The 26,624-nt window shown below is 40.9% G+C and overlaps 1 protein-coding gene across 1 annotated transcript in view; it reads right to left on the reverse strand.

Annotated features, from left to right (window-relative positions):
• LOC124594791 (ubiquitin conjugation factor E4 B) overlaps positions 1–26,624 on the reverse strand; it is a 286,207-nt gene that overhangs the window by 131,890 nt on the left and 127,693 nt on the right. The window contains exons 11-13 of the mRNA XM_047133209.1: positions 21,402–21,522; positions 20,320–20,465; positions 16,420–16,742 (exon numbers count right to left, since the gene is read on the reverse strand). Of these exons, the coding sequence (XP_046989165.1) occupies positions 16,420–16,742; positions 20,320–20,465; positions 21,402–21,522 (590 nt within the window). The remainder of the gene's footprint in view (positions 1–16,419; positions 16,743–20,319; positions 20,466–21,401; positions 21,523–26,624) is intronic.

Below are 26,624 nucleotides of genomic sequence, written 5' to 3' on the forward strand. Positions count from 1 at the left end.
TTTTTTATCCAAGTCATACATCTAAGGTGGAACTTCCACATCTTGTTTATTTTCTAGTATTCAAAGGATTTATCAGTCATTAAGTATTTTATTGCCTACCTGTGTGTAGTGCAGTTGTGTTAGTGTCACTGTCAATGCTTATACAGCAGCTTATATTTTTTATTTTGTTTGTGTACCGATATTATCACCTCCTACAAGACGCCTATGTCCATTTTCATTTTCTTTTTTTTATTCTTCTATAATTTTAATTTCAGTGGTGTAGCCTTCAACTGAAGTGAAACTGTTACATAGCTGATCTGTTGTTTCAGCCTCTAACAGTTTTTCTGTTACTCTCAAACTGATTACTTACAAGGGAACCTCTCCATCGCACCCCCCTCAGATTTAGTTATAAGTTGGCAAAGTGGATAGGCCTTGAAAAACTGAACACAGATCAATTGAGAAAACAGGAAGAAGTTGTGTGGAACTGTGAAAAAATAAGCAAAATATGCAAACTGAGTAGTTCATGGAACATATGCAACATCAAGGACAATACGATCGCAGGAGCGCCATGGTCTCGTGGTAACGTGAGCAGCTGCGGAACGAAAGGTCCTTGGTTCAAATCTTCCATAGGGTGAAAATTTTTATTTTTTATTTTCAGTTTATGTGACAAACTCTTATGTTTTCATCACTTTTTTGGGAGTGATTATCACATCCACAAGAAAATCTAAATCGGGCAAGGTAGAAGAATCGCCAAGTGTACAAGTTAGGCGGGTCGACAACATATTCCTGTCATGTGGTGCACATGCCGTCACCAGTGTCGTATAGAATATATCAGATGTGTTTTCCTGTGGAGGAATCGGTTGACCTATGACCTTGTGATCAAATGTTTTCGGTTCCCATTGGAGAGGCACGTCCTTTCGTCTACTAATCGCACGGTTTTGCGATGCGGTCGCAAAACACAGACACTAAACTTATTACAGTGAACAGAGACGTCAATGAACGAACGGACAGATAATAACTATGCAAAAATAAATAAAGTAAAATTTTCACTCCAGGGAAAACTTGAACCAATGACCTCTCGTTCTGCAGCTGCTCACGCTACCATGGGACCACGGCGCTCCTGAGTTTACAATGTGCATGATGTTGCCTATGTGGCCCATGGACTACTCACTTTGTATATTTTGCTTATTTTTTCACAGTTCCACACAACTTCTTCCTGTTTTCTCAATTGATCTGTGTTCAGTTTATCAAGGCCTATCCACTGTGCCAACTTATAACTAAATCTGAGGGGGGTGCGATGGGGAGGTTCCCTTGTTAGTAGGTTCTGTATGTGGTTATATTAAAACTCTGCATAATGGAAAATGGATGTGAGTTAAGGCTTACTGTGTGTGGGAACAGCTAAAAGCTGAGTTGGTTGCAATCAACACATACAGGCTGCAGCATACATAGGGCACCACTGGTGAAAGCAATGGTACTGGTAGTGTGTCTGGAGTCCCTCCTAACTTCTTGTTGATGCATCTCTGCATGCTACTCTATTCTGTGTGAGCCTCATCATCTCTGAATAACAGCTGCAGCCTCCATCCTTCTGAATTTGCTTACTGTATTCATCTCTTGGTCACTCTAAGATTTTTACTCTCCGCACTACACTCCAATACTACACTGGTGATCCCTTGATGTCTCAGAATGTGTACTATCACCTGAACCCCTCTTTTGGTCAAGTTGTGCCACAATTTTCTTGTTTCCCCAATTCTATTCAGTACCTCCTCATTAGTTACATAGTCTACCCATCTATCTTCAACATTATTCTGTAGAATCACATTTCGAAAGCTGCTACTCTCTTTTTGTCCAAAAAGTTTATCGTTCATGTTTCACTTCCATACATGGCTACGATCCAGACAAATACTTTCAGAAAGGACTTCCTGACTCTTCAATCTACACTGAAGCACCAAAGACACCGGTATAGGCATGTGTATTCAAATACAGAGATACATAAACAGGCAGAATATGGTGCTGTGGTTGGCAGTGCCCACATAAGGCAACAAGTGTCTGGCGCAGTTGTTAGATCAGTTACTGCTCCTAAAATGACAGGTTATCTAAATTTAAGTGAGTCTGAATGTGGTGTTATGGTTGACGCATGAGCAATAGGACACAGCATCTACAAGGTAGCGATGAAGTAGAGATTTTCCCTGTATGACCATTTCACGAATGTACCAGAATATCAGAACTCCAGTAAAACATCAAATCTCAGACATCGCTGCGGCCACGAAAAGATCCTGCAAGAACGGGACCAATGACAACTGAAGAGAATCGTTAAATTTGACAGAAGTGCAACCCTTCTGCAAATTTCTGCAAATTTCAATACTGGGCCATCAACAAGTGTCAGCATGCAAACCATTCAACGAACTATCATCGACGTCAGCTTTCGGAGATGAAGGCTCATTTGTGTACCCTTGAAAATTGCACGACACGAAGCTTTACATCTCGCCTGGGCCTTCAACACTGACATTGGACTGTTGATGACTGGAAACATGTTGCTGGTCAGATGAGTCTCGTTTCAAATTGTATTGAGCAGATAGACGTGTATGGGGATCCATGGATCCTGTATGCCAGCAGGGGACTGTTCAAGTTGGTGTAGGCTCTGTAATGGTGTGGTACATGTGCAGATTGAGTGATATGAGAGTCCTGATATATGTCTAGACATGACTCGGGCAGCATCCTGTCTGATCACCAGCGTCCAGTCATGTCCACTGTGCATTCTGATGGACTTGGGCAGTTCCAGCACGACAATGTGACACCCCCCACATCCAGAATTACTACAGATGGCTCCAGGAACACTCTTGAGTTTAAAAACTTCGACTGGCCACCAAACATGAACCAGACGTGAATGTTATTGAGCATATCCGAGATGCCTTGTAACTTGCTGGTCGGAAGAGATCTCCACCCCCTCGTATTCTTATGGATTTATGGAAAGCTCTGCAGGATTCTCAGTGTCAGTCCCCTCAAGCGCTACTTCAGACATTAGTCGAGTCCATGCCATGTCATGCTGTGGCGGCCCTCACAATATGAGGCAGGAGTACCAGTTTTTTTGGCTCTTCAGTGTTTACTCAATGTGAACAAATTTCTTATCTTCAGAAATTTTTTTCTTCCCATTTCCAGTCTCTACTACAGCTATCATCAGTTATTTTGCTGCCCAAATAGAAAAACTCAGCTATTACTTTACGTGTCTCATTTCTTAAACTAATCCCCTTAGCATCACCGGATTTAATTTGATTACGTTTCATTATCCTTGTTTTGCTTTTGTTGATGTTCACCCTACACCCTCCTTACAAGACAATGTCTCTTCCATTCAACTGCTCTTCCAAGTCCTTTGCTGTGTCTGACAGAATTACAATGTCATTGGCAAACCTCAAAATTTTTATTCCTTTGCCCTGAACTTTAATGCCTACACCAAATTTTTCTTTGGTTTCCTTTACTGCTTGTTCAATATGCAGACTGAATAACACCGGGGATAGGCTACAACCCTGTCTCACTTCCTTCTCTACCACTGCTTCCCTTCCATGCCCCTTGACTCTCATATCTGCTGTCTGGTTTCTGTATAATTTGTAAACAGTCTTTCGCTCCTTGTATTTTACCGCTGCCACCTTTAGCATTTGAAAGAGAGTATTCCAGTCAAGATTGTCAAAAGCTTTCTCTAAGCCTACAAATGCTATAAATGTAGGTTTGCCTTTCCTTAACCTATCTTCTACCATTCTTCTGTAAAGAACTCATGTTAGTGTTTTGCAACTATGGCTTATCAAACTGATAGTTCAGTAATTTTCACACCTGTCAGGAACTACCTTCTTTGGGGTTGGAATTATTACAATCTTCTTAAACTCTGAGGGTATTTTCCCTGTCTCATCTCACACTCCAGACAGAAGAGTTTGGTCACAGATGGCTCTGCCAAGGCTGTCAGTAGTTCTGACACAATATCATCTACTCCCACAGCCTTTTTTCGACATAGATCTTTCAGAGCTCTGTCAAGTTTTTCTCATGGTATCATATCTCCAATCTCATCTTCATCTGTCTACTTCCCGTTCTATAATAGTACCATCAAGTTCAGCTCCCTTGTACAGACCCTCTATGTACTCCCTCCAACTTTCCCTTCTTTGCTTGGGTCTGGTTCTCCATCTGAGCTCTTGATATTCATACAGCTGCTTCTCTTCTCCCCAAAGGCCTCTGATGACACTGCAGCTTCTAATCCACATGATATGACCAGTTTGACTTATCCTTACACCTTGGCAACAGATATGACGCACTGCCCACTGTTGAGAGCACAGCAGACGCAACACTTGTGCTTTGTCTGTTGGTTCTGTGGCTGGTTTTCCTGCAAAGTCCAGCCAGGAACAGATATTAGCTATAATGGCCACTGAAAGCCCTAACATTAGCCTGATAAAGGAGCCCTGCAGACAAATAGCTAACACACAGGGAAGGAAGCCAAGTGTGTACAGAGCACATTTGCTGGGGGGAGGGGGTCTCATCAGAGACGCAGAGGCGGCTGCACAGGCAGCTACTGAATGCACAAGGTGCAACCAATGAGAAATTATGACTTATGTTAGTGCAAATGACATCTGCTGGCTGGGTTCCTATACAGTAGGAACAGAAAACCATCCGGAACTAGGAGTGAATAGCAGAAATTTTTTTAATTATCACTGGAATACATGACATAAAGATAGGTTGGACACTGCTGGTGATTTGTATTTACTGGCATAAACAACTAGATACTACCTAAGTGATTATCACAGATTCAGAATGAGAAGTTACCTGGGTGCAAGTTATCATTAAAATGTAGGTCACACAAATTGATCAGATACTTTTATGGGCTACCTGAGTATGGAGCTACAGTGTCACAATGCTTCAGAGAAAATCTATAGGATGTTGTGGGTAAATTTCCTGCTTATACAATTGTAATAGGAAGAAATTTCAACATTTCATGCGCAGAACGGGTGAGCCACCAGACTATAGCAGGTACTGAAATGGAGGTTCATGTGAGTTTATTCTAAATGTCTTTTCTGAAAATACCATGAGCAGTTAGTTACAGAACCAATAAGTGAATTGCACTCATACCTCCTACTAACTAACAAGCTGGATTTTATGATTTATGATTTAGTTTCCACAGAGGAGAGAATCCTTGACAGTAAGGCTGTTATGGCATCATTGGCTACAGGGGCTACAATGAATGTTAAGAAAGGTGAGAGAATATTTTTGCTTGGCAAGTGTGACAGGTAATAGTTCACACAGTATCTCAATAGGCAATTATGTGTCGAGCTAGGATATGAGGTATGGGAAAGATCCCCTGTGGTTCAACTGCTGTGTTCGAAAATTTCTATAAAAGCAAAGTGACATTCATCACAGATCTAAATGAAGGTCAAAACACAGAAGACAAACAACATCTGAATGTAGCAAAAATGATAGTAAAATAGTGATGCAGTAAGTCTTCAATAAATCTGAAAGCAAAGTGTTACTGAAAGATCTGATGAAGTGTCTCAGAAGTTCTGAGGAGTCCAGAGGAATACTGAGGGATTTTTATACAACTGTCAAGGGTAAACCCGGAGCTTTGTTTGTGATGGGGGAAATTCGACTGATTGGAAATAAATAGACTGTAAAAAAGCTTAATTAAAATCCATTAAATGAGGACCAACCTGTAGGTAGTTTCTTCGTTTTAGTCTAATAAAAACCCACAGGCAAGTGCATCTAGATGCTTTCCTATGCATATAGAAAATGTTCCAAAATGATCTTTACAACTCTGATCATATATATTTCAGAAAGAGAAAAGGTAGAAAAGTGCAGTTTGTGGCATATTGTTCACACACACGTGAAGCTGTTTTTTTCTTATTTTCCCATGTTAGTTACTAAGTGGCCACCCCTCAGCAGTTGACACAGTGTGTGGAATGGTTGGTACACACCAGATTTTATATATGTGGAACTCCATTACTTTTATGTTTATTTTATTTGTTCGGGATCTGCAGAAACTGTGAGCTTGCTCAGAGTGGCAACAGCACATGCTAATGCGGACACACTAAGCCAGTCATGTTACTAGAATACTGATTAGTATCTTGTGTGCTATAGATGGTGCACATATTTAAGGTGGCCATCTGCCCCCCTCCCGCTCCTCCCACCCCTCCTTTTTCTGACAATCATTATTTTTCTAGTTCTGTCTCGAATTTTTTTCAAAAGTAATTTTGGACACCAATTTGCTCCAGATTTAACAATTATGAAATATGTATCCCAAATCAGATGTTCATTTCACCTGTATCAGTCTACTGCTAATTATAAGAGCATTTTCACATATAAGTAATGTATGGAGCAGTGACTAGACAAAGTTTGTTGCAGAAACTCAATGTTAGTGACTACAGAAACCTGAGTTAAATATTTTCAAGTGCTGTTGAAGAATACAGACAAACTGAAGAAAATTTAAAGCACTATTAAAAACTGTACGTCTTCTCACACTCTATCTTATAAGGTACTCATAAAATATATATTAAAGTACTTCTTATAACAAACTTGCAATACCAGACATTTTTAATGTGTCCCAAATTTGGTCTTGAAAATATGATCACCTTAACACACTGAACTCTGTTAAGCAGCTACTAGAACCTTAGGTGTGTGTGAACATCATGCCGCAAAATGCACGTTTCTGCCTCTTCCCATTTCTCAAACGTATGCGATCAAAGTTGTAAAGTTAATTTTGGAACACCCTATATTTTTCCATACTTCTTTATTGAGACAATGAGAAGCAGCCAACAATCAGGGATCACATGCACTGTGATGCTGCACTGCCCACAACATAACTGAACATTTTACATTGCATTGGCCTTCTACTCATTGAGCTATGTTAAAACTGACTTAATTTATGTTCATATTCATTACTGCAAATGAATACTACTTCTAAACATGTACACCTTTATAATGCACTTTCACAAATCCTTGTCACTCTCGTGTATATAGTTCATATCTGCTGATCAGTAGGAGGCGCACACATGCTGGTGTTGTCGGCACTGAAATGCAAGTGAGGACACATTCCCCCTCTCAAAACCCTGCTCCTGGCAGAACACCATGGGCATCAGCCATCTTATCATCTACAGACTGTGTGTGTTCAGGAAAATAATCTGATTTGACCCAGACGTCAAGGGTTTTCAAAGTTTTTGTCTGGGCTCGGCAATTTAAGTGAGGTAGGCTTACTCCAGCGATACATGAACGTAATTAGTTATGCTTTAATGGCATCAGGAACAACTAAATCCACAACAATATACGAATCAGTTTTAAATGATGGAAAGAAAAAATTGGTCACTTCAATAAATAATCAAATGAAAATGTATAATGCTTATTTTAACTTTGGCATACCCCGTGAAGTACGTCTTCACTTATCACTGGGGATAGGGCTATCCTCTGCAAGCATAATGTGGCATTGCTTTAGTTTAACTGATGAAAGTACTGCAGGCCAGCTTTACTCAGAATGACGATTGGATAGCTCAGTCAACTAAAACAGTAAAGAGTGGTTTCAGCTTAAAGAATTAATATATGGTTCAACTGACAGAAAAACTACTGTCTGTTTCCACTTGAAAGGAAAGCATAAATAATACAGTCAATACGCAAAGCTATAACGGTGTTGAATGTTTTCATTCAGTTACTCCCACAACTGCCTTCACTTGAAAAAAATACATTTGTAATAATCCGATAAATATGAAAAACTACAAGCAAACGAATCAATTTTTTTTACAACTGAATGAATCAATTGTTTTTCATTCAGCTCTTACCATGACTAGTTCACAGTATAAGTAAATAATCAGGTCGATAATTTTGGAAGCTCCATGAAGCAATTTGAAGATGTTGCTGTCATAAACAGAAAATTTGCAATGCCAGAAAACTGTATTATGGAGCAGGAAGACCTGCAGACTATCGACGCTTAGTCTAGGGACTGGCTACTGACCCTCAATATAAATAACATTTGGGTCCAAGATTAGTTAAAAAAAATAAGGATCTTACTGTACTTGCTTTTTACATGAATTCTCAATTTGTAGTTTCCTTTTGAGTAGTAAGTACTGCAAAATATGAGTCTTATTATTGGGAATTTCAAATGAAATCATCTTCAATAAAGCATTATGAAATTAACAACAGAGCTGCTGTTAAAGCAATTACTTTTGTGCAACTGATTGAGTTAATGATCCGATAATTAGCAAACAAAATTAACATTCAGTATTACGAAATGAAAAGATTGCTACTCACCATATAGAGAAGACATTGTGTAGTAGACAGGCACACTAAAAAAAAAGACTGCTGTACATTTAAGCTTTCGGCCAAAATGCCTCACGTGCGCGCACACACACACACACACACACACACACACACACACACACAAACGGCCACCCTCTTTGGCAACCGAGGCCGGACCTGTGCAGCAACTGCCCCTAGCGGGAGAAGCAATCTGGGGGTTGTGGGTGTAAGGAGGAGGCTATGGTGAGAAGGGGAAGGGATAACAGAATAGGCATGGGAGCAGTTGTAGTGCTGTTTGTGGGAGTGTGCAAAGACAAGGTGAGACAGGGTAGGACTGTAGGTGTGCAGTCTGGAGGTTAGAGGGGGGAGAGGAGCAGAAAAGGAGTATGAGAAAAAAGGCTAGTGGGAACATTGGTGGAACTGAAGACTGTATAGTGCTGGAGTGGGAGCAGGGAAGGGTATTAGTGGAGGGTCTGTGCCAGCTATCAGATCTGTCCACCTACAAACCGTGCCAAAATGACTTCATTCCAGAGAGCCAACAGGATCTCCAGTCTCTCCTCAAATCCATATGCCCATCCTAGAACCATACCCATGAGTCTATCTTTCTCCTCACCTCTAACACTTACTGCACCCTTACCTTCTACATGTCAATTAACTCAACCACCCACAATGTCCCATTGTGGCCTGTTACTGTGTCCCCACTGAGAGAATCTTTGCTCTTGTGGACCAACACCATCAGCCCACTACCCATAACCTACCCTCTTGTATAAAAGAAATCAACCATTTCCTCCACCTATACTCTACAGTTCCTGTTCCTTTACTTCTCATTCCCAATATCCGACTGTCTCCAAACTGACAACGTCTTTCCTGGTCACCATGACCAACTATATCCTTATCCAAAATTAATTCTCCTTTGAAGGAGCACCTGCAATTGGCACCTGCATGGCACCATCCTATGTCAATCTATTCATGGGGCATCTAGGGGCCTCCTTTCTAACCACCCAGAATCCCAAACCTAACATCGGGTTCAGATTCATTGATGACATCTTCATGATCTGGACTGGGGGTGAGGACACTCAACCCATATACCTCCAGAACCTCAACACCTTCTCCCAAAGCTTTAGTTGATCTCCCTCAGTCCAACAATTCACCTTCCTTGATGTTGATCCCCCACCTCAAGGATGTCTCTATCCAAATAAAATCTACAAACTAAAAGCAATGACTCCATTTCAACAGCTCCCATCTATTCCATACAAAGATATTCCTTCCATACAGCCTCGCCACCTGTGGCCATTGCATTTGCAGTGATGAACAGACCCTCTCCAAATATACCAAGGATATCACTGAGACCTCAAAAGATCAAAATTACTTACCAATCTTGCACAGAAATAGATCTCCTATGCCCTGTCTCTCCAGTCACGTATCACATCCCACATACACATCGTCTGGCCACAAAGGAGAACTCCCCTTGAGACTCAGTCCAGCCAAGAATATGGCAACCGGATCATAATCTCCTTCAAGGTTTCAACTACCACTTGTTGTGCCCTAGAATGATGAATATCCCACCTACTATTCTCCCCATCCCTTCCACAGTGCTGTCCTGCCATCCATCAAACCTATGCAATATCCTTATCCATCACTACTCCACCCCTTGCCTCATGGCTCATACCCCTGCAGCAGACCTAGAAGCCAGTCCTGTCCCATATGTCCTCCCACTGCCACCTACTTCAGTCAGGCCACAGGCATCTCCAATCCCATCGAAAGCACAGCTACCTATGAAAGCAGTAATGTGATGTACGAACTAAGTTGCAACCACTGTGCTGCTATCTGTGTGGACATGGCAATTAACAAGCTGCCTGTCCACATGAATGGCCACTGAAAAACCGGCCAAGAGACAGCTGAAACACCCAATTGCTGATCATGCTGCCCAACACAACACGCATCACTTCAATGACTGCTTCACAGCCTGCTCCATTTCAATCTTTCTTGCATCATCAGATTTTCTGAATTGCTTAGGTGGACCTGCCCTTGTAATATGCTGCTGTTGTTGTTGTTGTTGTGGTCTTCAGTCCTGAGACTGGTTTGATGCAACTCTCCATGCTAATCTATCCTGTGCAAGCTCCTTCATCTCCCAGTACCGACTGCAACCTACATCCTTCTGAATCTGCTTAGTGTACTTATCTCTTGGTCTCCCTCTACCATTTTTACCCTCCAATGCTAAATTTGTGATCCCTCGATGCCTCAGGACATGTCCTACCAACCGATCCCTTCTTCTGGTCAAGTTGTGCCACAAACTTCTCTTCTCCCCAATCCTATTCAATACCTCCTCATTAGTTACGTGATCTACCCACCTACTCTTCAACATTCTTGTGTAGCACCACATTTCAAAAGCTTCTATTCTCTTCTTGTTCAAACTATTTATTGTCCATGTTTCACTTCCATACATGGCTACACTCCATACAAATACTTTCAGAAATGATTTCCTGACACTTAAATCTATACTCGATGTTAACAAATTTCGCTTCTTCAGAAACGCTTTCCTTGCCATTGTCAGTCTACATTTTATATCTTCTCTACTTCGACCATCATCAGTTATTTTGCTCTCCAAATAGCAAAACTCCTTTACTACTTTAAGTGTCTCTTTTTCTAATCTAATCCCCTCAGCATCACCCGACTTAATTCGACTACATTCCATTATCCTCGTTTTGCTTTTGTTGATGTTTATCTTATATCCTCCTTTCAAGACACTGTCCATTCCGTTCAACTGCTCTTCCAAGTCCTTTGCTGTCTCTGACAAAATTACAATGTCATCGGCGAACCTCAATGTTTTTATTTCTTCTCCCCGGATTTTAATACCTACTCCGAATTTTTCTTTTGTTTCCATTACTGCTTGCTCAATATACAGATTGAATAACATCGGGGAGAGGCTACAACCCTGTCTCACTCCCTTCCCAACCACTGCTTCCCTTTCATGCCCCTCGACTCTTATAACTGCCATCTGGTTCCTGTACAAATTGTAAATAGCCTTTCGCTCCCTGTATTTTACCCCTGCCACCTTTAGAATTTGAAAGAGAGTATTCCAGTCAACATTATCAAAAGCTTTCTCTAAGTCTACAAATGCTAGAAATGTAGGTTTGCCTTTCCTTAATCTTCCTTCTAAGGTAAGTCATAAGGTCAGTATTGCCTCACGTGTTCCAACATTTCAACGGAATCCAAACTGATCATCCCGGAGGTCGGCTTCTACCAGTTTTTCCATTCGTCTGTAAATAATTCGCGTTAGTATTTTGGAGCTGTGACTTATTAAACTGATAGTTCGGTAATTTTCACATCTGTCAACACCTGCTTTCTTTGGGATTGGAATTATTATATTCTTCTTGAAGTCTGAGGGTATTTCGCCTGTCTCGTACATCTTGCTCACCAGATGGTAGATTTTTGTCAGGACTGGCTCTCCCAAGGCCATCAGTAGTTCTAATGGAATGTTGTCTACTCCTGGGGCCTTGTTTCGACTCAGGTCTTTCAGTGCTCTGTCAAACTCTTCACGCAGTATCATATCTCCCATTTCATCTTCATCTACATCCTCTTCCAGTTCCATAATATTGTCCTCAAGTACATCGCCCTTGTATAGACCCTCTATATACTCCTTCCACCTTTCTGCTTTCCCCTCTTTGCTTAGAACTGGGTTTCCATCTGAGCCCTTGATATTCATACAAGTGGCTCTCTTTTCTCCAAAGGTATCTTTTATTTTCCTGTAGGCTGTATCTATCTTACCCCTAGTGAGATAGGCCTCTACATCCTTACATTTGTCCTGTAGCCATGCCTGCTTAGCCATTTTGCACTTCCTGTGGATCTCTTTTTTGAGACGTTTGTATTCCTTTTTGCCTGCTTCATTTACTGCATCTTTATATTTTCTCCTTTCATCAATTAAATTCAATATTTCTTCTGTTACCCAAGGATTTCTACTAGCCCTCGTCTTTTTACCTACTTGATCCTCTGTTGCCTTCACTACTTCATCCCTCAGAGCTACCCATTCGTCTTCTACTGTATTTCTTTCCCCTATTCCTGTGAATTGTTCCCTTATGCTCTCCCTGAAACTCTGTACAACCTCTGGTTTAGTCAGTCTATCCAGGTCCCACCTCCTTAAATTCCCACCTTGTAATATATCCTACGTAATCCCTTGTCCTCAACCTTCACTAGTCCCTGGCCTTCATCTACCTATATCTCCTTCCCTGCTCCCAATCCAGGACTTTTCATCATTCTATTCGAACAGTATACCCACAAGTATTTTCTCCCCCTCTACTTGCCTCTTTTTCTGCCCCCCCCCCCCCCAAATGCTTGCAACAGCATCTAGGAGCTCTATCTTGTCCCCACGACATCCATGTACACTCCCACAAGTAGCAATACACTTGCCCCACTTCTATTCTGCTATCCCTCCTTCTCCCCGCCTCAGCCTATTCCTTCCCACCACCACCACCCACAGATTGATTCTCTCTGCTGGGGATGGTGGTGTATGCAGTAAAGCCTCAATGGCCAGAGATGGTGGTAATGTGTCAACTTCAGAAGAGGGCCTTTTGGCCAAAAAAGCTTAGTTGTATAGTAGTCTTTTTGTTGTGCATATCTGCAACTCAGCATCTCCTCTATCTTTTTCATAATACTGTTGTAATTCCATCCTGGATTTTCCAAAGTTAATACTTACTCACATTACTTGCAAAAGAAAAAGTTCATGATCTGTCGAGTAAGATGGTATTAAAAATATTAAACTGTATTTTTAATTGATGACTATATCTGAATTCTTTTCTTTACTTGTTAACATTAGTACTAGGTCCAGATGAGCTCTGTAATTGTTCATATAATAGGAAAAGAAACTTGGGCTGCTGGGGAAAGGAAGGTGTACATCTAATGTAGATCTTTTGAACCAAACAATCTTTGAGCACCAAAGCCACCTGCTTTCAATTAGCAAATGTATACTGTAAACCCTTAAATGTTCTTACAAGGACACTATAAACTAAAATCTGTCTGAACAGGCTTGGAAGAACAACAGTACTGACCAACCACTATGTCATACTCAGCCAATAGGTATCACTCGAGGTCGATATTGAGGAGCACGTGGTCAGTACACCACTCGCTCTGTAGTTAATTTTATGACCAGATTATAAGAATACTACCCAACATATTCTCCCCAACACTTGTATGAAAGTTCTGTCATGAGACTGAAAGTTGGATTAATTTTTCCAATGCAGAAGTGTAATTAGACATCATGCTGAGCATGATTTGGCTAGGCACCTACACATGTGTATGCATAAACAAGAATGGAAACTAATCCAAGCTTATATTGTCATGGCTGCGATATCATGGTCATATTTTCCAGCCTGTCACTTGCCACTTGTCACATGTAGCTACAGTACCTGGCTCCCACTCGGATACCTGATCACTTCGTAAAACTGGCAGAAGAGCATTTGCACAACAGTAATATGAACTTAAATGTTAAGTACATGCCCTGCTGAAAACTGAAACTGCAAACATGACCTTAAATATTATAAGATTCTGTGACAAAAATTCTGACAAGTAATAGATACTTGAAGTTCACTAACTACATGGTTAGTAACAATTAAGACGACATTATAATGGTAAAAAGTAAAGCTGTCCTCTATATAAATATAGGTCTCAACATCACAGTATTTTACAAGGCATCTACATCCATATCCATAATATGGATACCACTATGAAATGAATAGCAGTGGTACTTCCCATTGTGCCAGTTATAAGGGCTTTATATTTGAGAGTAACATATACACTCCTGGAAATTGAAATAGGAACACCGTGAATTCATTGTCCCAGGAAGGGGAAACTTTATTGACACATTCCTGGGGTCAGATGCATCACATGATCACACTGACAGAACCACAGGCACATAGACACAGGCAACAGAGCATGCACAATGTCGGCACTAGTACAGTGTGTATCCACCTTTCGCAGCAATGCAGGCTGCTATTCTCCCATGGAGACGATCGTAGAGATGCTGGATGTAGTCCTGTGGAACGGCTTGCCATGCCATTTCCACCTGGCGCCTCAGTTGGACCAGCGTTCGTGCTGGACGTGCAGACCGCGTGAGACGACGCTTCATCCAGTCCCAAACATGCTCAATGGGGGACAGATCCGGAGATCTTGCTGGCCAGGGTAGTTGACTTACACCTTCTAGAGCACGTTGGGTGGCACGGGATACATGCGGACGTGCATTGTCCTGTTGGAACAGCAAGTTCCCTTGCCGGTCTAGGAATGGTAGAACGATGGCTTCGATGACGGTTTGGATGTACCGTGCACTATTCAGTGTCCCCTCGACGATCACCAGTGGTGTACGGCCAGTGTAGGAGATCGCTCCCCACACCATGATGCCGGGTGTTGGCCCTGTGTGCCTCGGTCGTATGCAGTCCTGATTGTGGCGCTCACCTGCACGGCGCCAAATACGCATTCGACCATCATTGGCACCAAGGCAGAAGCGACTCTCATCGCTGACGACGACACGTCTCCATTCGTCCCTCCATTCACGCCTGTCGCGACACCACTGGAGGCGGGCTGCACGATGTTGGGGCGTGAGAGGAAGACGGGCTAACGGTGTGCGGGACCGTAGCCCAGCTTCATGGAGACGGTTGCGAATGGTCCTCGCCGATACCCCAGGGGCAACAGTGTCCCTAATTTGCTGGGAAGTGGCGGTGCGGTCCCCTACGGCACTGCGTAGGATCCTACGGTCTTGGCGTGCATCCGTGCGTCGCTGCGGTCCGGTCCCAGGTCGACGGGCACGTGCACCTTCCGCCGACCACTGGGGCCAACATCGATGTACTGTGGAGACCTCACGCCCCACGTGTTGAGCAATTTGGCGGTACGTCCACCCGGCCTCCCGCATGTCCACTATACGCCCTCGCTCAAAGTCCGTCAACTGCACATACGGTTCACGTCCACGCTGTCGCGGCATGCTACCAGTGTTAAAGACTGCGATGGAGCTCCGTATGCCACGGCAAACTGGCAGACACTGACGGCGGCGGTGCACAAATGCTGCGCAGCTAGCGCCATTCGACGGCCAACACCGCGGTTCCTGGTGTGTCCGCTGTGCCGTGCGTGTGATCATTGCTTGTACAGCCCTCTCGCAGTGTCCGGAGCAAGTATGGTGGGTCTGACACACCGGTGTCAATGTGTTCTTTTTTCCATTTCCAGGAGTGTATATTCATAAGTATAACACTGAAAAGAAAAATGATCTGCATTACCCTTTAATGAATACAACTTTGGCATGGAGCTCTCCATAATAACTTCATACCACAGGGGAATTCTTGAGTGGAAAAAAAGGCCACTATGCAGCTACACATACATGGAACAAGTAACTTACTAACTAAAGCAAATTGTCAGTCTCTGGACTTCTTTGAAAGTTTTATCAAGAAGTGACTGGATACCTGTGTGGCCTTTTTCAGGTAGTAGCTCATTAGAAATAACTGTATCGTCTGCAAGAAGTCTGAGGTTTGTTTTACATGTTATTAATATACAAAGTGAACAGCAAGAGTCAAAACACTTCTCTTGTGCATGCCTGAATTTATTTCTACATGTGTCAATTACGAACATGGTCCTATTGGAGGTGGTATGCTCTTTCTTTTCTCCAAACTGTGAACTAACTTATTGACTCAATTACAGAGGGAACCACAATTTAGTGTGGACTCAAAACTGTTTAGTATTTTATCCATTCTCAGCAACTGTAGTTGTATACAAAAAAATAATCAGCAACCAGTTGCATAAAAGAAATTTAATTTCTTAACAGTTTCAATAGGTTATTGTGATGCGTACAATATTCTGAAAAAGGGCACTAAGTGTCCTAAGCTGGTTAACAAATTAAATGTCTTTTATGCAACTGGTTGCTGATTATTTCATCATATTGAAAACTATGGTACACCTTACTACATTTTACATACACAAAGAGGGAAAGTAGTGGCTGAAGTTATAGTTAGTGACTGTACAGAACAACTGATAGTAGAATACAGCTTCCTAAAGACTCCTAAGAATGAAGTATCTGCAAACTATAAAACATTAGAAATTGTATGATGGTCAGCAGTTTTCATGTCATGACATACACCAAAATAACAATCTAAAACAAACTGCACAATGATAAAGAAAACAAATAAGAAAGGTTGCAGCAGATAAATGCATACTAACTGGAGGGCAAACAGCAGGTACTCAGCAACATCCTCGACATACCACTCAGGCAGAGCAGAAAAAACAGCTGGTGCACTACTGGGCAGCAGCTGCCCTGGTGGAGCAGCTGGGTCAGTCAGTGCACTCAACAGTAGCTCTGCCACAGATGAGTAGAATACTAATGAGCGACGCACAAGTGATTCGTCCAGTAGTCCAGTATCTGAACATGCTTTGCTTCGTGTCAACTTCTTCACCTGCTGCTTCCACCGACGCAGCAATTCTTTGTTGCGTGCAGCTGTTCCCAAATCACGCCACTGGGGCTCTGTCGCTTGCATCTCATCCACCTGGACAAACATGAACAGCCATACGTAAAAATTCTGTTACATGTCTGAGAAACAAACAGTAAAACCATAACAAATGCTTCCCTTTACAGTACATTTCAAAAGACAATTTTTTTCTCCTCTAAAGAGAAATCACTGGTTTTGAGTCACAAGCAATGTAAAATCTACTAATGTTTGAGCTAGAGAGCAAAGATGAGAACAGCTTTGGAAAAGAAATCACTTAAATATAAATTTGTAGAGAAGTACAACATCAAACTTCCCAATTTTCGGCCAGCCTAACATCTGTACAGCACCTCAATAAATAATCATTAAAGGTTATCTGGGACAATGTATTTCTCCAGAACAAAAGAAATGAGACTACCTGCATTGCTAAGGAACTATCTGTCACGAGCTATTATGTCGACAAAAGGCTGTAATTTTACATAGTTCACGAAAAAAATGAATGCAGATATTTTTGAACTCAACTGCATCCTACAGTGAAGGCAACCATCACTGAGTGTGAATATTTGGTAAGAACATGTATATGCAGCACCAGTTCCATTTCTTTTGTGTCAGCCCACATGCATGATATTTTATGGCAGACAGTGTAATGTAGCAACGATTTTAGTTCTTTTGTGTCGGACCACATGCATGATATTTTATGGCAGAGAGTGTAATGTAGCAATGATCTTTTGCTATATTTTGCTTTACAAGTCAGTCACAAGCAGACTCAGGTATCAATTATGGAAACAATTCACTTGCATTTCACACCTGTGAGGCAATATGCAGTAGTATGCATGCTCATGCCATCTTGTGAGAGGTAGCATGACTAGAAGATCTAACGGGCCACAATGAAAAATGTGGACACTGGTGATAACGGCTACAAAAACTCCAATCTGAATACGTTTAACTCTTCACTATAAATAAAATGAATATAAGGGTCAAGAAGAGTTTTAAATTTCTTTTCTTGTTAAGACTATGGTCAAAACAAATTGTCTTACATTGGTGCACGCTGAAATTTTGTGGGAATTACAGCATATATACACTTGGAACAAGAATTCAAAGAAATTAACTGAAGTGCTTTAAGTGGGTATGCACAGTCTTGGGGGGGAGGGGGGGGGGGGGGCATTAAAGGATGAAAAGTAGTTATTGCATTATACACTTCAGGATAGGAGGAGAGAAGTGAATGATTTACAAGGTTGATGTTGCCAGCAGAGAAAACCAGTTGTAATAACTACAAGATTAATGCAGAAAGCTATCTATCAAATAAGAAATTACTAAAATAACATGGTTTGCAGTTTTGTTCCTAGCTGTTTAAACCAAGAAGTTGAGTTACTAAAGTAACCAGGAAAATAATAATAATTACAGTGCTACCATTACATACATGTTAGAGAAATCTAGGCAAATGTTTAGTGTTAACAGTAAATAAAGTTCAGTAATACCACAGTTAAGGGCAATAGAAGGATAATACGTGGAGGATCTAGTACAGAGACTATATTACAAGAAAAGGATGTGAAGGCACATGTACAAAGATAGTTACAGGGTTTATACAATTTCAAGATAGTATTTTGAGTACAAGGGATTTTACACTAGATTAATATCAAACCAAGGAGAGAGATGTTAAGTTTTCACTTTGGCTCAGGTACTTTCACTTCATGTTAGTTAGTTATGTCATGTTTGTAACTGCCTTCTTTCCATCTGTGGTCTTGATAATTACTCTGTTACCCTGAGTCCACACATTCTGAAAGCCGAAATGCGATATGGCACTACTCAAAATCCTTAGATGTTTCTGTGTAAGATCTTCTCTCATTGTGAGCCCTGGCCTTGTTAATTTTTTTGTGTCTAAAGTACGGTAAGAGACAACTTGAAAATTACTGGACGAGGTTTCGTAACACCTGATAATCTTCATCCCCCACGATGGTTCCTGTCAATGTCCACCTTGATTACTTCAATGTCCAATTTCTCATGTGCAGCCTATATAAGCAGGTAGCCAAAACTTACATATTTTTCTCATATTCAGACACATTATTTTTTAAAGTGCTAACTGCAGCAGTATCCGTCTCAAGCGTTTCATAATTTTTCTTAGGGATGCTGCAGTTACTGCACCTGATATTGCAGCAGCAATCAGATTGAGATTATCTGTATCATGAAGTGCTGCGTGTATTTCAGAGCAGATCCTTAATTTTGACTAAAATCTGTGAATCAAACTTAACACATGATAAAACTTCAGCTAACGGATCTAATAATGAATAAGAAAACAGGAATACAGGCAAGCTACTACAAACAAGATAGCGAACGGATTCTTGTAGCGTGTGGTATCTGTTATTTCGGGAACAGATACCACCTCCATATATAGTTAAAATATGGCTACCTGGCCGCTGACCTAGCAAATGCTATGCCCCAACTCGTACGGGACTTGGTAGATTAATCTTCCACTAGTAATGAGTTTGATGGACAAAGATCTATTAGGCGCACTACAAAAGTAGTGGTGTGGACATGTTGGGAATGTGGGTCTCGCGGGGAGCGTGCAAGGGATAATTCCCTGCAGGTACGCTACCCTCTGTGCCCTCGGTGGCTCAGATGGATAGAGCATCTGCAATGTAAGCAGGAGATCCCAGGTTCGAGTCCCGGTCGGGGCACACATTTTCAACATGTCCCCAATTATGTATATCAACGCCTGTTTGCAGCTAGGGTGTCGATTTAATTATCATTTCAATTTGTTTGTAGGTTTTCCCAGTGAATATGCTGCTTGAGAGTCTCTCAGGCATGTAGCCGGATTGATTGATCATTGTTGAATGAATGACAGCATAATGTGCCATAATCATCAGGTTACTAGATGACAACACATTGCGCCATTGAAAATTTGTTGTGTAACGACCAGTCAATCCAGATGCATGCCTGAGAGTGGCATGGCACTTTGAAACATGTTCCTTTTTTTTATTTTTTATTTTTTATCAACAATGAACTTTCTACACACAGCAGATGCAATGGAGCAACTCATTTCATATTTTAGTTGAGAAACATTTTCCCTGCTCCCCCACAGCTCCAGTTTCACGCTCATTGCCATATTTTCTGCACTTGTTGTTTTTCCTTGCTGGCAAGAGATACCATGGTAATGAGCGAGTCAAACATTGTTACCGTTATAGGTGGCACCCTTCTTGGGGAAGGGGTGGGAGGAATTTAAGTGGATTATATTGCCTCCTACTAACAAGCGTTCTAGCATGATTGACAGAGATAGTACGTTCAGGCATAGTCCACGATTAAGTCTTCAAATTCCAACAAGGTCAAGTGTGCCATCACATTTTATGCTATTTTTATCCCTTATAATAGAAATTCCACTTTTGCAAGTGATAAAACACAATTCAAGCCTGAAAACGAGAGCCACTGCACATGTACTCACTAATAACTCTACTACAAACACAAACGGCTGCTGCACAAAATTATACAGAAGAAACACGCGGAATTCACACATCTAATTGTAAAATTGTTTTATAAGAAAGATAACTGCCTTTTGCATGCCATACTCAATTTCAATGGTTGGTTTTATGACTGTGATAAGAAGAGATGAATCTCACAACCTTAATAGGAAATATACAGTTACCAGTTTCTGCAGATCACGAAGAGCTCTAATGCGGCGCTGATACTTGTGGCATGTTGGAAGCAGGGCCAAGTGATGACAGTGGAGGGTCAGAAACCAGCACTGTGTTGGAAACTTTGGTTCTCGCCATTTATGAGTCAGTGATCGGTCTGGAAAAGTGTAACCAGTTTAAAGACACAATTTTCACTGTTTGATCATTTATTAATCTTAATTTTACACAATAAGCTCTGAAGTGTTTTTCTTTCACATTAAATTTTAATGGTAGAATACAATATATCTGTTTCTACATCTTCATATACATCTATAGTCTGTAAACCACTGTGAGGTGCATGACAGAGGGTATGTTCCATTGTGCCAGTTATTAGGGTGACTCCCTGTTCTATTCATGTATGGAGCACGCGAAGACCACAGTTTGACTGCCTCTGTGTGTGTGAAGCAATTATTCTAATCGTATCCTTATGATCCCTACGTAAGCAATATGTAGAGGGTTGTAATGCACTTCTAGAGTAATCATTTAAAGCTGGTTCTTGAAACTTTGCTAACAAACTTTCCTGGGATAGTTTACATCCATGTTCAAGAATCTTCCAGTTCAGTTCCTTCAGGATCTCCCAAGGATTAAACAAACCTATGAACATTCGTGCTGTCCTCCTCTGTATACATTCGATATCCCCTGTTAGTCCTATTTGGTACAGGTCCCACACACTTCAGCAGTATTCTAGAATCAGTTGCATGAGCAATCTGTGAACAATCTCCTTAGTAGATTGACTGCACTTCCCCAGTATTCTACCAATAAACCAAAGTTTACCACTTGCTGTACCTGGTTCCTATAAAGTTAATGTGCGTATATAATACATAAATGACAAAGATAAATAGTTTGCATATTTTCATATAAAATATAACCAGAAAACCATTAAGTTACAAATAACAACTTTGTTCCTTAAGATGTAGCAAGAAAAATGTTTATGTTGTATCTTCATTAAGAATGATATGCCTATTGCGCCAACAGAAACTTACAGATCTGGATTATCTTCGTTAATTCTTTGTTTCAAAAGTAAGGAAATGGAAAACAATACATTTATACCCACTGAGATCATCCAGCCAACTTGTTGCCTCCTGTGATGTAAATTTTAACCTTGTTTCATTTTTAACATCAATTAGACTTGATGGGTGGAATGGGTAGAAGACATCTACCTTGTCCATTTTAATCTGTAACAACAGGAAAAAAACAACAAATAATGAAGCTGAAGATTGATGATTAAACAAAAGAGTGTTAGCAAACTAAATCCACTCAGAGTGACAGATGAGCTCCTATTATCAACACAGTTTTTATAACTAAATAAGTTTTTCTCTGCTGGTGAGTTAGAAAACATCCATCACAGCTGTAGCACTAGAACAGCATCATTTATCAATTTACAATATTTTCCTCTTCATAGAGGATGGTGACCCTAAAACCTGTTTTAACTTCATTGAGTGTTCCAGTGACCACTTGAATTTTTGGTTTTAACAAATAATTTTGTGAAGTTTTGTTGGTATTGGTATTAGTTGTGGTTTAGTAGTATTAATAAAAGTAGTTGCTTTTATCAGTAGAGAGGGAATTTCAAGAACACTATTGCTAGTTCTATAAATACTTCCACTGGTGTAACTGAACTTAGGTAACGTAGACGTAGAGTTTTCTTTCAGTAACTGTAAAATTTTACCATGAGTGAGAAGTGTGGGCTCTGTCGTAGGTTTGTGAGTAATCGGTTACGGTATGGGATTTGTTCAAAGTATTTTCATTGGGGGGAAATGCAATGGGGAAGCCAGTGGATATCCTAGTGAGACCCTCTCCTTGGAATGCAGAATCTGTAATAGAAATAAGTTGATAGAGGAGCAGGAGCATAAGACCTGTGCCCTTCAGCTGCAGTTACAACACGCACAGGAAGAACTAGATAGGTTGAGGAGGATGAAGGGTGCTGGAGAATGGGAACTGATGGTTGGCAAGAAGGCAGCTAGGAGGAGGAGGAGGTATTCAGACAGTTATACTTTACGTATATGCAATAGATTTCAGCAACTGTCAGGGTTGAGTGGAGAGGAGCCCCTTGTAACTGTAGGTGTAGGTGTAGGAAACATGCAGAAGTCCTCAGCAGTTATGAGGCCTAGGTCAGTTACAAAGTCAAACAGAAAGAAGTAGGTTCTGCTGTCAGATAGTTCGCACGGTAGAGGTGTGGGTCGGCAGCTGCAGGAAGTGTTGTGGAGTGAGTACCAGGTCACCAGCACCATGAACGCTAGTGCAGGGTTGGCTCAGGTGACTGACAGCATAGGAGAGTTATGTATGAATTTTACGAAGGAGGATCAGGTAGAGATTGTGGGTGGAGCAAGTAATAGTCTTGATAGGGATGGGGAATATGATGTAGGTGGTGACCTGGTAAAGATAGCTACTCAAACTGGTGGCACTAATGTGCATTTCATGCAACTGTTTCAGCATCATGATCGGCCTCATCTTAATGTGGCTGTTAGGCGCTTTAATATGGGGCTGGAGAAGGCACTGATGGCAGAGGGTCTGGGTCACATTTCAGTGTTGCCAGCTGAGTCTATCAGTAGATCAGGTTTCACTAGGCATGGCCTGCACCTCAGTAGGCGTGGGAAGGGGAAGCTGGCAAAGTTCATAGGTGACAGTGCAGTGGGTGGAGTTGGAATCACTTGTGGGAAAAATTCCTGTAATAATTGGTGTTAGAGATGCACCGTTTTTAGACCGACGTCAGCTGATCGGTATATAGGGTGTATATGGGGACAAGGAAAAAAAATCCCGGATTTTTCCCAGTTAAAAGTACACTTTCTCCTGGGTGAAAATACTCATTTTCCCAGTTTAAGTGACAGTAAACTTTCCCTTGGAACTGTAAAACTTATCAATCTTTGAATGGTTTACGTTTGACAGACTGGCGTAGAACTTTCGGGCACTTTAGAAAACAAACACACACCGAAGAAGAAGTGGAAAAAAAAAAAAAAAAAAAAAAAAAAAAAAACCACACGCGAATTTTGGGACAAGCTTCTGTGTGCAGCAACACGTACACTGCCTATTTTTGTATTACAAAAGTATAAATTCAAGTTCCACCAATCACAGCACTTTAGTGAAATCGAGATTGCGATGCTTTTGTAAGCCAGTCATAGATCATATCACGTGATCTCACCAGCCGATGACAGCAGATCGTCAGAGGACAGGGGACGTGATGTAGTCAGCCAATAGCAACATCACTGTTATGAAGCGTTAGCACACAAATAGGAAAAATTAATGGTTTAAATTAATGTACATAGTGTAGCTACAAGAAAAGCTAAGCTTTTACGTATAGTATTTGTCTTCTTTGCATGCGTTATGCTTTAAGATACATCACGCAAATGTGCCAGCAAAATTTTAAATAATGATGTAAATGTCTGGTCTTTAAAGTGTTTAAGCTTTAAATGGGAGTCAAGTGTTCTGTGATTTAAGAAATTCAAAGGACATTCTCGTACGTAACATAATTCACCTTGCGCAAAATTAAATTTACTTTGAAAGAAATGCTTTTCAAACCATCATTCACAATATTTTCCCGCGACCTGTTAGAATTCGTTTCACCAATTATCAGACAACACCAGAAAACAGGTGTTGCTCATGTGCAACTACAATGACATAGGAAGCCCGCATGTATATAGCATTTACGGATCTTGCATAGCATTGAGAGATCGTAAATTACGTCGTAAATGAAACAGGACATCACACGATACTCCGAAAACATTGGAATTTTGTAAACAATACTAAAATTCATAATTTGGCTTAAAGCGTGTCCAGATTTACAAAGATGTAAGCCCCAACCTGATATAAAGTTTCCGCGATGCAAATTTTCTTGGATTATGATGATGATGATGACTGGTTTATGGCACTCAACTGCAGGTTACCAGCGCCTGTACGAATTCCCAAACTTCGCTCAGTCCAAACTCGCCACTTTCATGAATGATGATGAAATGATGAGGACAACACAAACACCCAGTCATCTTGTAGCAGGTGAAAATCCTTGACCCGCCGAGAATCGAACTCGGGACCCCGTGCTCAGGAAGAGAGAGTGCGACCGCGAGACCACGAGCTGCAGACAATTTTCTTGGAGTACCAGTACTGTATTGTCTCATGTTTGGTTATTTATTATGGCATAATACCATGCGTGCTGGAAAATGAAAACGTGCATCTGAAATTTAGCAAAAACTTTATAAACTAGCCAATGGTGCGGAATGAAACACTTTGTTTCAAATAAATTTACTGCCTGTACGAAAAAAACTAATAAAAGGCAAATTTCTTTAGCAAATCGACAAAAATAACTTCATTGTTCTGCAAGGTGATTAATGCTTGACTGCCAAAAACGTGGAAATAAAATAAAATCAGGAAACTAATAACATATTTTCGACTTCCTTAATTATGTGAATTATTTTAATTCACTTGATAGCTGCCGGTCATAGAATTATATTTTGTTTTCATTTAACATGAGAGCTGTAAATAAAGAGAAAATAGCAAAATCACTAACAGGAGACTATTTCTCCTCCCCACTACAACTCAGACTGCTCTGTACATGTGCGAATCTAGCAGCTTGGGCGCGCCAGAAAAATTTTTCCAGGCAGCATATGGCTGCTTGTTGGTACTGCTGATACAGCTAACACTCGTAATAGTCACACTTCAGGTAGGCAGAAGCGGTAGAAGGTACTGCTCACACGTGACTCAACAGCACACACACAAGAGCCCACTAGCAACTCTTCAAACTAACCTAATGTGAACAGCTGTGACATCACGGTCGTTGGAAGCAGTTTGTTGTTATGAAGAATTGCATAGTCTTCATCCTATAGCCTTTGACACATTTCGTTGTTGGCAGACACTTGTGTGTGCACTGTGTTTTGTTGTTGTAAATGGCGCATTTCCTTTTATTTTAATATTTTTGTCTCGTTTACATTTTCTGGCAGCAGTATGGTTCTGCAGTGGTGGGATACAGTAAAATTCTTTGTCAGAGTATCATTTCTTACCAGTCAAAATTACAAAAATTTAACTGAAAACTGAAACAATGAAAAATTCCCGGAATTCTAAGAAATTCCCGGGATTTTCCCAGTTTTCTCCCGGATGAAAAAATTCCTGGGTTTTTCCCAGATTTCCCGGTTGTCCCAGGGTGTATACACCCTGGTACACCTGTTTAAAGGAAGTCCCTCTAACTACGAACTCACCTTCAGAGGAAGTCACGTTTCCAAGTAGAGAAGGAATTAGCATAATTCATTAGAATATGAGAGGTATTAGAGATAAAGTTAGTGAACTGCTTATAAATGTTGACTCTGAAATTATTGGTATGTCGGAGCACCACTTAAATAATTTGACAAAATTTGACAATTCAGAGGCTTCCTTTACCAGGATACAGATTATGTTCCATTTAAGTCCATGGACGTATCATGGCACTACACTGAACAGATATTTGAATGTTGTGCAGGGGCAGTTGAATTTAGGGAAACTAAACTTCTAATTTTTGTTGTTTATAGGTCCCCTAACTCTGACTTCAGAGCATTTCTGCTCAAGCTAGAGAGGGTTCTTGATGCACTTTATAGGAAGTACCAGAAATTAATTATATTTATTAAAATTATATTAATACTGTCAGCTGCGCACGGACGTTGATATAGATCAATGGGGACAAGTGAAAATGTGTGCCCTGACCGAGACTCGAACCCGGGATCTCCTGCTTACATGGCAGAAGCTCTATCCATCTGAGCCACCGAGGGCACAGATGATAGTGCGACTGCAGGGACTATCTCGCCCCGTGATACTCACATTCTCACCTTGTATGTCCACACACCACATTCATAGTGTCCCACCCCAACACACTCATTACTCATGGAAGACATTCTTCCAAGTCCCGTAAGAGTTTGGGGAATATGTGTGCATCCGCACAGAAGAAGAAGGTCATGGCCGGTAATGCCAGAACTATATACTTATATGGATATCCATATAAGTATATATTAATTATATTTGGTGACCTCAATGCTAATTCTGTATATGATTGTGCAAGAAAAATGATGTTGGCAGATCTCCTAAATTCATATGATCTGTTGCAGATTGTGTTTTTTTCCAACTAGGGTGCAGGGGAAGAGTAGCACAGCCATAGACAATATATTTTCATTCATTCTTCATTACTAGATGAGCATTCTGTTGGTAAAATGGTGAATGGCCTTTCAGACTATGAAGCACAAATTTTAATACTAAAAGGCTTTTGTACTCAAACAAATGTCACATCTAATTACAAACTAGGTAGGAAAGTTAATCCAACAGCAATAGA

The sequence above is a fragment of the Schistocerca americana genome, chromosome 2 (assembly GCF_021461395.2).
Source record: "Schistocerca americana isolate TAMUIC-IGC-003095 chromosome 2, iqSchAmer2.1, whole genome shotgun sequence".
Lineage (NCBI taxonomy): Eukaryota > Metazoa > Arthropoda > Insecta > Orthoptera > Acrididae > Schistocerca > Schistocerca americana.